Source organism: Magallana gigas, chromosome 6 (genome assembly GCF_963853765.1).
Source record: "Magallana gigas chromosome 6, xbMagGiga1.1, whole genome shotgun sequence".
NCBI lineage: Eukaryota > Metazoa > Mollusca > Bivalvia > Ostreida > Ostreidae > Magallana > Magallana gigas.
This window is the reverse complement of record NC_088858.1, coordinates 8,468,928-8,482,010: the sequence shown is the minus strand read 5'-3', so window position 1 is coordinate 8,482,010 and position 13,083 is coordinate 8,468,928. Positions and strand designations below refer to the sequence as shown.

The 13,083-nt window shown below is 35.6% G+C and overlaps 2 protein-coding genes across 2 annotated transcripts in view; one reads left to right on the top strand and one right to left on the bottom strand.

Moving 5' to 3' along the window:
- Positions 1-649: 649 nt before the first annotated feature.
- The window catches only part of LOC105340111 (GON-4-like protein), a 28,689-nt gene continuing 16,255 nt past the window's right edge, over positions 650-13,083 (bottom strand). Inside the window, exons 23-29 of the mRNA XM_011445969.4 lie at positions 5,161-5,313; positions 4,572-4,753; positions 3,929-4,130; positions 3,439-3,666; positions 1,340-2,655; positions 1,114-1,216; positions 650-988 (exon numbers count right to left, since the gene is read on the bottom strand). Coding sequence (XP_011444271.3) covers positions 893-988; positions 1,114-1,216; positions 1,340-2,655; positions 3,439-3,666; positions 3,929-4,130; positions 4,572-4,753; positions 5,161-5,313 — 2,280 coding nt within the window. The 3' untranslated portion in view covers positions 650-892. The remainder of the gene's footprint in view (positions 989-1,113; positions 1,217-1,339; positions 2,656-3,438; positions 3,667-3,928; positions 4,131-4,571; positions 4,754-5,160; positions 5,314-13,083) is intronic.
- Positions 9,852-11,823, top strand: LOC105340110 (probable G-protein coupled receptor 139). The gene has a single exon (XM_011445968.4). It carries the CDS (start codon positions 10,462-10,464, stop codon positions 11,683-11,685), a length of 1,224 nt encoding a protein of 407 aa, XP_011444270.3. The 5' UTR covers positions 9,852-10,461; the 3' UTR covers positions 11,686-11,823.

Genomic DNA, 13,083 nt, shown 5'->3' with positions numbered 1-13,083 from the left:
TGTTTTCTTTAATGATACATGCGGGTTATGAAGAGAGCGACCATTGCAGAAAAAAATTACAATTTTGATGCAATGTTGCCACCTTCATACCTGCATTGAAGAAAGCATTTTATTGTGACACCACTCTTGCACTCGATGTGAAACGAATGCTATCTGTAAATAACGCCTGACAATGATTAAAACCAGCAAAACTTAGTATAGTGAATAGTGTGACATACTACATCTACCCCAAAATAGTGGAGCAATAATAATAGAATGTTACTAAAGAACACAAAACAAATTACACATCAAATTACTTTATTTCACAACAAAATAACAAGCCGTACCAACGTTTCAACAGTGGCAAAGCAAACTATTAATTTATGACCAAAAATCTCAGAACCTGGTAAAAAAAATGTCTAAATGAAGGTCATGATTTAAATCTATATATTTCAATTCTATATAATGAAGTAACAATCAAGCACTCATATATTATATAATAGATTTCTATATACAGTTCAAAAGAAAACATTTAGCACATAAAACATTCATCAACATGTACAAATATGTGGGGGGGGGGGGGGGGATGGAGGGGGGGGGGGGGAGACAACATCACATCCAAATTACAAAACAACTCATAATACTTACCAAGTGCCTTTTTAAAATGATGTAATTTGAACAATAAACTCTATTTGAACAACAAACTCTTTTACATTAAAAATTAAAAGCAAATAACAGAGTAACAATAGTTTTTTAAAAAATCTAATGCATGATTGTTTTAATATTCTTAACATTTTCTCAATTTCAAAGGAAATAAACAAGAAAGTTCTGTGCCAAGAGACTAGCAATGTGTTCAGCTTGATTTGATCTAGATGCGTTATATTTCAGCTGGATGAATAGTCTGTATCTTTTGTCAGCTTGAAGACTCTGTAGTTTCCTCTGTTGTGTCTTCCTCACTGGGAGTCTCGTCCGCCAACATCTCAAGCAGAGTATGGAATCTTTCTATCACCTAGGAGTTTGTACAAAAAAGACACAGTGGTCAGCAAAAAAACTCTGAAATATTGTACTCTTTAATTGATATGCAAATGTTGGCTAATGGGGAGATTCACAGTACATTACGTAAGTCCCACTTACTTGTGCTGCTGTGGATCCAGGAAATCCTTTAGAAATGTCCTCAAATGTTTTTGACCCAGGACCATGAATCTTCACACTTTCTAGAATCACTTTATCCATATCCCTAAAATATAAAGAAACTTTTAAGGTGATACATGTATTTAAAAATACCTTTTTTAAAAGGACTACTAAGAAAATAAAAGTCTCTGAAATAAAATCACTTTTGTGATACAATAAAAATCTTCACCTTGTCCATGCAAACTGCAGACCTGGAGTTGTCTCTCTTGCCCCTTGTGAACCACCAGATTCCTGACTAGCACAAGCTGTTACAGATTCATCACCTGGGCCAAAGCCCACAACACTGGAAATAATGGTTGCAGATGGAGATCCTACACTCTTTGAAAGAGACTGAGTTCTGTTTGGGTCACTTTCTTCACAGGCTACTGACCTAGTTCTTGACTCTGTAGTGAAGGCTTTAGGATTTGGGCTCACCTTTTTACTGACCGCTGGCATGGGAGATGGATTAGACTGATCACTGTAAAACACTGGGGAATTTGTGTACGCAATGATTTGATTGGAGTCTGTAGGACTCTTGAGGAATCCCATGTTGTCTATGCTGGACATTGAAAATGCTGGCGACACACAACTTGTCTCTTCTGTCACAGGTTTGGGCACAATGCGTCTTTTTTCACCTGTTTTCTTTTTCTCTGTATTTGCAGGACTTGTAACAGTTATTTGTCTCTGTTCTTTTGCACTTACAGAAATGTTTGTATCTGAGTTAGATGTTTGATTGTTCATTTCAGTAATCAACGAAAATCCCAAATTCTGGTTTGATGAGGATGCTGCAGATTTTGATGGACTAGACATACTGTGTACATTTCTACCCAGCTGTGATGCATCTACAGACAGAGACACATCAGAGTGACTTATCATGGCCTCACGCACTGCTTTGGCAAGCAGGTCAGAACTTGTACTGTCTTTACAATCAACATAAGAAGTATGTCCGTCAATGGCAATCTCCTCAACAGCTGATGGGGCTGTTTTCTGTGGAGTCAAATTAGCAGTCTCCATCCATGAACTGATTGTAAATTCTTTCTCCAAATTCTTCTTTGGTGTTTCTGTGTTTGGAATAGATATTATAGCCCCTGCAAAGTCCTCATTGCTGTCTGCTGTGACTGTCACTTTGACAGCCTTAGAAACACTAGATAATTTAACACATTGTTCTCCTGTACTGGTCTCACTGGTCTCCTCGTGCCGCATCTGGTCCTGATGAGGGATCAAATCCGGCAAACCACCACTGAGCTGGAAACCTTCTGAATTTTCCTCCACGCTCTCTGGATCATTTCTTCTTAAAAGTGAACTAGATTCTCTTTCTTCACTGACTTTAGAACCTTCTTCAGATGGCTCTGATGTGGATGGTAAGCTTTCTGAATGTGAGGTCTGGTTGTCACAGGTTGTAGCAGGTGTACTGGAGCTTGTGATTTTCTTGACTGGAGATTCGACCATTTCGTTGATGGAGAAGAAACGACCATGTTTTCCTTTCTTTTTGCTGGATATTTTTAACTAAAATGCAAAATATTATGTCAAATAACTTTGAATTTCAAAATTAAGAAATCAGAACAAAGAGAGCAAATTATGTCTTGAAGCATTAATTTTATTTGTGGATACTTCATGAAATTTTTATGCATAATTCAATCACCTCTCGAAGTTCTTGGACATATGAATTTTTGCAGGCCAAGGATTATCTATTTAATACTCATCTTAACAAGAAAAGTAAGTGATCAATCAAAAACCCCAGCTAGTTATAACAGACTGAGCATGTGTTGTTTTTAATATGAATAAATACAATAGTCTGTCCCAAGTTATTGCTTCCATCAATTTTTGATGATTTTTAATAAAAATACACATACCTGTAAAAGAAATACAATTGAAATCGATGAAAGGGAATATATCAAAGATATCTTCATTGAACAATTATCCCTTTTCACTCATAAAATTTCACAGGAACGAAAACAATTTTCTTACGGAGATTTGTAATGGGAAATGTTTACATCTTTTCTCCATTCGGAATACACTCGGAATACATCATGCAATTTTTTAACATTATCATCCGGGCTTATTAATGGCTGATGCAATGCAATATCTCCGTAGACTTTCAATTTTGGGATGTGTATTGAAACCTGAAGCGGTAGAGGGGGCGTTTCAAAACAGATAATCTGGACATTTTTCATATTAGTGGATGAGTTTGAGCACAAAGGTATTTACTGTTATTGAAACATCAAGCAAAAAGTGGTGGAAGCAAAAACTCGGGACAGAGTATAGTATGGTCCTGTCTTGAGACTTTACCTTAATCCCCACACTTTTGGGGGGTAGTATTTGAACGTTCTCCTTCTCTGCTACCTCTTCATCCTCCTCCCCCCACTGGGCGGGGGTCATTGGCTCTGCCTTCACTGTCACACACTCCTCCTCCTCCTCCTGTGGGACAGGGCGTGGCTTCCCCTCAGGGTGGTACTTGACCCTCACCTTCTTTAGAACCTGTCTGTTGATTCTGTAATATAGCTCTCCATCTATCACCTGCAGAAAGCATATATTCAATTCAATGTATTACTGAAGAAACAATATATATATATATATATATATATCTATGTAGTTAATTAAGAACGTAGAATGTTGTGCAAACAGTAAGACTTATTTTAAGGTCAACATTTTAAAAAGAGTTTTCCTTTCTTTTTTACAATTCTGTTACAAAAACAAGGTTGAAACTAACTTGGCTTAGTGTCATGATTTGTTAGATAAATATCTTGAAAAATACAACAAAACATAGGAGAGATATTACCTTCAGACAGCAGTTTGTACAATGGATGTTCCTCATGTGGAAGTTTTTGGCGTTGGGATTTTGGTGGCAAGTACACATGCACTTCTTGGTACCATCAGGATTCTCATCCTCTGGGATAACAACCTCCTCAAATTCATCAAACTTAAAACCTTCCTCTTCATCACTGTCTCCCAGAGTAATCTCCTCAAACTCTGTCATATAACTACAAGATTGAATGAAATAAAGTATGTATTGACAATTAGGCATAAGATGTTGCCCCTATCTACATGTATATGCTGTAGAATCAAAGGTTGCATCACAGAGTTAAAAAGTGAATTAAATTTGTTAGGTATATTTCATTCAATATCTCTGCTTATATGGAATCTGATGAGTAAAAATTCATTGGAAGTTTATGAAAAAAATTAAGAAAGCAACATTCTCATTACAAGCACATACCGGTATATACATAGGTACGTATCATAGCGGTATATACATAGGTACGTATCATAGCGGTATATACATAGGTACGTATCATAGCGGTGCGTGTACCTGTCTGGGGTTTTTCTTCAAAACAAGTATACGTAACATCTCACGTATTTTAACTGTCAGAGAGCTTTTCCACAGAGATTTTAGTACATGTATAGATATTTGCAGTGTATCTTACCTGTCGGGGGGCTTTTCCTCCTCAAAGAACAGGGACAGGTCATCCAGGAGGTGAGGCTGGGACTTCAGCACAGGCTCTAAGGATTCCTTCAGTGCCCGGTCATCCTCCCGCGAGCCCGGGCTCCACCTGGTCAGGATTTTCATGATCTTCTGGTATTGGGAAGGATGTCTCTCAGCATACACCTGAAACACACAGTTTGTATCGTAAGGAAAGTCTATGGTCTTGCTACAGTTCCAAAAAAATAAAGAGAAATTAAAAAGGTCTTTTTAAAAAATATGAAAGAATATCAAGTGAACATGTATATTCTTGGTAATGACAGTAAAATGTTAAACAAACTTCAAACTTTTTAACAACTATAATAGCATGCAACTCTGAAAGTTTGACCTACTATAAATAAATGCACTCAATAAGTTGGATCAACTTATTGTAGCAGCATGTATAGAGAAATTTAGTTTTACCAGTGAAGTTTTAAACTAAGATTTGAAATTTTTTTTTTTTTTAAAATGGGTAAATTTACATGTATGTAGGTGAAATGTTTAATAGCCAGTTATATTTGAGATCAAATCTTTGTACAAGCTGTATTGCCCACCTCTAGCTTTCGCAGAAATGTCCTGGCTCTCCGGAATCTTAGGTTCTCCATAAAGCATCCACATTCCACAGCCTGGCTAGGAGAAAGGAATGCCGAAAAATCCTCCATCAAGTCTTGGTAATTCCTCAAAACTTTTGTCATCTCTTTGTATAGCTGTAAAGAGAACAATTATTTAAATCTCAAGAAAATTATTTATCTAAAATAACTACATATACAAGTCACCCAAACAAACGTCCATCTTTATAGGCCACAGTTAAATTTCAACCCCCCCCCCCCCCCAAAACCCACAAAATCAATGTACATGCATGTACAGTGTATATTTAGTACTTGTAATTATAAGGATAAAATAAAAATTAATCAATTTAAATTTAGAATGCCTTAATCATTCACAAAATTTCATGTACAACAGAAATGATTCCTTAAATCATATCTTTTTTTTTATTCTGAATTTGAAAATACAGACAAGATAATTCCTTAACCAAATATTAGCTAATTCTTATACCAATTCAAAGTCAAGTGACTGTTACATAATTGCATGATCAGGCAGCTTGATGATGTGCAGTAGTTACTGTAATTAAGTAACTCTTTTATTACATATGTATACATTCCTGTAACGGTATAGCCATGCTTTGCTGTAATCTGATCATCAATATACTACATGTATTAAGAACCCAAGTTTTGAAGGATGTTACATTTCAAAGTCATTTGCATATATTCAAATATTTTTAATACATTTCCTATTGATTCTTTTCTGATCTTAAATTTGTCATCATTTTCTTTTTGAGACAGTTGACCTTATTAAATTTTATGATGTTTACTTAAAAACCTATTTTGGGAAACATGCATGATTAAGACACGCGAAGACCACAAGTCATCCATACGCTCTGGGTTGTAAAGTGAACACATTTGTAAAACCAACACTGAATTGTACTGCATTTATCACTCACTTAATAGAACCTACCCAGGACCTGACATTTTTATTGTGACACTTACCTGTTCCAGAAAACCCTTATTGTACTTGAAATGACAACTCCAAGTATATAAAAAATTTAACACAAAAAGTTAGAAAAGTGGCAATAGCGTGGTAGACAGAAGTGTTTGTTTCTGCGCTATCCACACGGGTGATGGCTATTGAGGCGGCTATATTTCCCAGTTTTATGTCCTATACGATACTGATCATACAGCTTACACTAGTCTGTGCTTATTCTAAATGTTGACTTTTGTTTTAATTTTACTGCAATTTTATGTCTCTGTTGAGAGTAATGGGAAAACAAGTGTGTATTTAGAATGTAATTTCTACTTGCCTTGAATTTTTACAATATTTTTGAAACACTATGCAGTAATTCTGTAAACCTAATTATGATCATATATCGTTAAGTAAAATAGTAAGAAATAAAGGAGCAATTGCATTCAATCCCAATCAAACTGCATAGTTGTGATGCATTCAATTCAAAGATTTTTTTTTACATACAAAAAAACATTGCAAAAAAACACCCATTTAACACCAAATAAAATCAATGTGTTACTTCCAATACAGTTTCTATAGAATCCCTCTCCTAAAACAAGAGGCCCATGGGCCACATCGCTCACCTGAGGAACAATAGGTATGATAAAATCAGCTTAATGGAGTCATAATACAAACTATCTGGACAATGTACAATAATACATGTTGATCCTGTATAAATAAAATCCATTTTCCCCTGGATATTCTTATGTTTATAATCATAATCCCTTTTCTAACAGGACGATTTTATAGTCATATCATATGTTGAGTATTGCAGTTCTCAAAAAGATCCTTAACAATTGTTTATATATGGGATATAAACGTACATAAACTCTGAACCTTCTTGTGAGGCCAAAGAATTGTCCTAGGGCCAAAGTCTTAACAATTATAAAGAATCATCTGGCTGATTAGTTTCTGAGAAGAAGATTTTTAAAGATTTACCATATATATTCCTTTGTTAAACTTTGAACCCCCATTGTGGCCCCACCCTACCCCTGGGGATCATGATTTTCACAACTTTGAATTTACACTACCTGAGGACGCTTCCACACAAGTTTAAGCTTTCCTAGCTGATTAGTTTCTGAGAAGAAGATTTTTAAAGATTTACCATATATATTCCTATGTAAAACTTTGACCTTCCATTGTGGCCCCTACCTACCCCCGGGGGTCATGATTTTCACAACTATGAATCTACACTACCTGATGATGCTTCCACACAAGTGTCAGCTTTCCTGGCTGATTAGTTTCTGAGAAGAAGATTTTTAAAGATTTACTCTATATATTCCTATGTAAAACTTCGATCCCCCATTGTGGCCCCACCCTACCCCCGGGGGTCATGATTTTCACAACTTTGAATCTACACTACCTGAGGATGCTTCCACACAAGTGTCAGCTTTCCTGGCTGATTAGTTTCTGAAAGGAAGATTTTTAAAGATTTACTTTATATATTCCTATGTTAAACTTCGACACCCCATTGTGGCCCAACCCTACCCCCGGGGGTCATGATTTTCACAACTGTGAATTTACACTACCTGAGGATGCTTCCACACAAGTTTCAGCTTTCCTGGTCTTATGGTTCATGAGAAGAAGATTTTTAAAGATTGACTCTATATATTCCTATGTTAAATTTCGACCCCCAATTGTGGCCCCACCCTACCCCCGGGGGTCATGATTTTCACAAATTAGAATTTACACTACCTGAGGATGCTTCCACACAAGTTTCAGCTTTCCTGGTCTTATGGTTCATGAGAAGAAGATTCTTAAAGATTTACTCTATACATTCCTATGTAAAACTTTGACCCCCCATTGTGGCCCCACCCTACCCTCGAGGGTCATGATTTTCACAAATTAGAATTTACACTACCTGAGGATGCTTCCACACAAGTTTCAGCTTTCCTGGTCTTATGGTTCATGAGAAGAAGATTTTTAAAGATTTACCCTATATATTCCTATGTTTAATTTCGACCCCCCCATTGTGGCCCAACCCTACCCTCGGGGGTCATGATTTTCACAAATTATAATTTACACTACCGGAGGATGCTTCCACACAAGTTTGAGCTTTCCTGGTCTTATGGTTCATGAGAAGAAGATTTTCAAAGATTTACTCTGTATATTCCTATGTAAAACTTCGACCCCCCATTGTGGCCCCACCCTACCCCCGGGGGTCATGATTTTCACAAATTAGAATCTACACTACCAGATGATGCTTCCACACAAGTTTCAGCTTTCCTGGTCTTATGGTTCATTAGAAGAAGATTTTTGAAAATTTCTCGAAAATTTTCATAAATTCCTAATTATCTCCCTTTACAAAAGGGCGTGATCCTTAATTTTCACAAATTTAAATCTCCTTAGGCTAAGGATGCTTTGTGCCAAGTTTGGTTGAAATTGGCCCAGTGGTTCTTGAGAAGATGTTGAAAATGTGAAAAGTTTACAGACAGACGGACAGACGGACAGACGGACAGACGGACGGACAGACAGACAGACGGACGACAGACAAAATGTGATCTGAATAGCTCACTTGAGCTTTCAGCTCGGTGAGCTAAAAATAATATGTTTGAAGCAGGTATAAAATTTAAATTTAATATTAACATAATTTTCTCAAAAAAATGCACAATAATTCCACTTTTTTCTGTTAACAAAACTTAATATTAATCCATAACTGTTCAACTTATCCATTTATTATGTGACTGAGGTCTAATTATAGGATGCCTCCATTTTAAATATTGTGACATACTTTCTGTTGATATTACGGTAAGTATTATTAACTTCTACTTCCTACTGTATATTTTTTATTCCACCTTTTTTTTATGGTCAGTAGTGTAGCATAATATGTCAGCTACTGATCAGAAGGTCAAAGAATTCAAATCTGCTGGGAGTTTTTAATTTTTACGTTCCTAAATATTTTCTTGAAATGCAATTTAGGTAAATATTGTGCAATTGAAAAAATTTGAAATGCTTACATTTGGAGTTTACATTTCGAATATATTCATGTACTTTTATGCACATTGTAACCGATATATCAGGGTGTCCAATATTGCCTCAATCTCACATTGTTCAATACAAAATCTGGTTTACACATCTGGTAATAAATTTTAATAAAGTTTTCATGATTGGTTTAAAAGCTGTTTCATAAATATAAAATATAATCCTGGGTATAAAAATGTCATTCCACTGCATCCCCAGGTGTGAAGAATAAGAAAAAGAAATGTTATCAATAGCACTGGTCATTAGTCAACACGTAAAGTATCAAAGTATCATTTTAAATGTGGTCAAAATGGTCACCATAAATATCAGGTACAGACTGCTACTAAAGTTTATCCTGTACAAACAAAAAATCCCTGGAAAACAGGTTTTCTTTTTTTTAAATCTCATCTAGAATTACAAATGTACTACAACACCTGAACAACTAAAATCCATAACTATATGTACAAGAAAATATTTATCTTAAACATATTTGTCACTGTTTTTTTTTTTTTTAAATTCAAATCACTTTTATAAATTACAATTTTATACGCCTTGAAAAGAACTTTGACTGTTCTAAACAAAAGAAGGTAGACATATCCAGGCATAAACCCTGAATGTTAACTACCATAAGTTAACTTTTAAGACACCCTGTACAGTAACAATTGACTGAGGACAATACACATTTCAGCCAAATTACCCACACACACTTCAGCCATCATAATTTCTTCACTTTCCCTTCTTTCTGACAATGATTCAATCTCGTCATAATGGGAGGTTCTTACTCCACACATTAATGCAAGGATTACCCCCAGCCTGTTTATAGACCTCAAACAAAGCAAAGGATCTGACAACACAATGTGAGATGGGCTTTGCCTAATAGACTTTGAATGTATTTGTGGATATAGAGAGCAACAATATTTGAACAATCAGAAAGACTATCTCCCACTCAAAAACAGAATGGACTTCTCTCGATATCCGAGTGTTGATTTTATTAACGTGTAAACTTTTTTCCTTGGATTTTGTTACCCTCCGTTCAATAAGAATAAACAAGCTATGTTGTTTTTTGGATGTCAGCTGGGATAAATCTGACACTTCTTCAATGTCTTCGTATGGTAAGGCAATTATTACATAAAAAATATAATTTCGATTTCGTGGTCTCTTCACTTAAAAGTTGTTATCGCATTTCCTAAAAAGTGTAACACACACAAAAATCAATGAGTCGTGGGCCCGTTTCACTTTCCTCTAGGAGCTTCATCTAGACAGGCCGGAATAAACCATCTTCTCATAGCAGTATGTGAATTCCTTCTCAAATTTCACTGTATTACATCTGGACCATGGAGAATTATGTTTTAATGATGCGGTTTGACAATACAAGTGCGAACAATGACTCTGAGATTACCACCACCTCAACCCCCGTGTATCAACCACGCCCATCCCTTCAGGACATTTTTAATGAGTACTGGGAGTACCGTTTTGCCCAGGCATTTGGAATCTATGTTTTCCCTATAGTGATTCTGCTGGGGACACTAGGAAACATTCTGAGTTTCCTGGTGCTTTGTCGACTTACCATGAGAACCACCTCCACCTGTATCTACATGCAGGCGATAGCTGTGATGGACCTAGCCGTGTTGTATGTCAACGCGTTCAGGAAATGGCTCACCATCCTCAATGACGGGACAGACATAACCACCACCAGTAAGGCCGCCTGCATTGTCATTCATTTTTTGTCCTATTTTACCTATGATTTCTCTGTCTGGCTCGTGGTTGCAATGACAGTGGAAAGATTCATTGCAATCCATTTCCCGCTTAAAGCGGCTCAAATGGCTACCCCTTCACGAGCCAGAAAAGTCACGCTTCTTCTATTGGTGGTCTTTGTTGCCATTAACAGCCACATGTTTTGGACTGTTACGATTGATGATCGTGAATACTGCATTCCAGAGGAGAATTACGAAGAGTTTCACGATAAAGTCATGCCATGGCTGGATGCTGCCATTTATTCTTTTGTTCCGTTTGTAGTGTTATTGACGTTTAACATTCTGATTATTTACGACAACAGAAAAGCCACTTTGAGAAGGCGTTCAATGCGAAGTCAAAACCGGAGCAACAGAACAGATTCAAGACAGCAGTTCCACCAAAGACTGACTGCCATGCTGCTATCTGTTTCCTTTTCATTCTTAGTGTGCACAAGCCCAAAAGTTATCTTTATGTCTATAAGAGAAAGTGCTTTCCAATTCATTGTGGATGGAAAAGTGAACTATCAAGGCTACGCATCATACCTGATGGCTTCTCGGATATCAGACTTTTTTCTGTATTTGAATCATTCTATCAACTTTTTCCTGTACAGTATTCATGGACAAAGATTTCGGCGAGAATTAAAGAAAATGTTTTGCTGTGCTCGAGATGGCCTGAGAAGACTGAGCACCATTTCTCAGAGCCTGGATGGAACGGCCAACAGCCGAGTTACCAGTGACACCAGCCTTGGTAGCTACCAGATCAGAAACAGCAATGGCGTTGTCAATCTCAATCCTGCATTTAACTCAACAGAAAACCACATCTGAATTTTTGACTTATTTTGAGATTTAGTGACTTTTTCTAGAGTTTTCTAGAGTTGCTTATACATGTATCAGTTCATCCTTATATCATGGAATTTACTAATACTTGCAGTTAAGTATTTGTTATAAATATTCATATATCAACTTTATTCAGACTTTTTATTTACATTAATCGTATTTCAATATTCTAACCCTGTACAGTTGTTCAGCATTTTATTAACTCAGAAAATATTTCGCAATGTTGATTTACATTGCAAGTACATATGTATCAACTAAAATGATACAATTCTATCACAGCTTTTGATGGCATTTGAAGGACTTGTTGGTAGCTTTTAAACAAATGCTGACCGAATTACTCCTAGAACAATCTGTATTACGACAGATATTAAATTAAGTCATTCTATGTAATTATGTTAATGATTGCTTTGACCTACTTTTCTTTCATAACAGTCTTGATTCTGTTCATAAATTTTATTGCACACTAGGCAAAAATAAAGTTCACATTTGAAACTTAAATTTTCTTGCCCATGAACATCTACTATGACAGTATAACAGATCATTTTTATGTTACATTTGTATATAATATGTATTCAAAGCATTCTTTCATAACTGGTTTGCCAAATAGCTAATCTAATTATTTTTTTATAATACTGCATACAAAACAACCGGCAGACCATTAGTATGCTAAACTGTATTTCTGTTAAATGAATGGGCTTTAAAAATTACTTAAAATATTTCAAGATCATTGTACTAATGAACATGTAACATTTCTTCCACATTTCATCACTGAAGAGTCAGTTGAAAATTCGAAATATTTAAAATGAAAATCATCATTTTGGAAATTAAAAGAGACAACCATTTTAGTTACTGTAAAGCGACAAATATTTGCTATGACTTAATTTTGTGATTTACCTGAGATGAACTGGTTCATTGTGCCTAATTTTTGCGACCACGCCTTATATCCACACCTGTTGTTTTTTATTACAACTCTATTGCAAATACTGGACTGCCGCGAGAAATAGTCGCAACAATAAGGCTCTTGCAACCTTGCAAAAATTTCTTGCACACGATTAAAAAAGGAATTTACAGTATATTTTTTAATCTACCGCATTTGTTAGATTTTCTTGAGGTATGCAATATTTGGAAAAGAAATATCACAGAATCATCTGTATGATTGTCGGAATTAATGAATAAAAAAACTTTAGGTTTAAGTTAACAGATTTATCGGTTAATTAATGAATTCAAATCAAGCATTCATTAAAACTGATGCATAAGAATCTGAGAAAAATTTCACTCAAATACAAGGGTCAATCAAAAAATACGAAGACTTTTGTCATAGCTTTGTTACTTAATGCCATATCATTACTTAATTTGGTAGACATAATTTAGCAATAGTTTCAAACA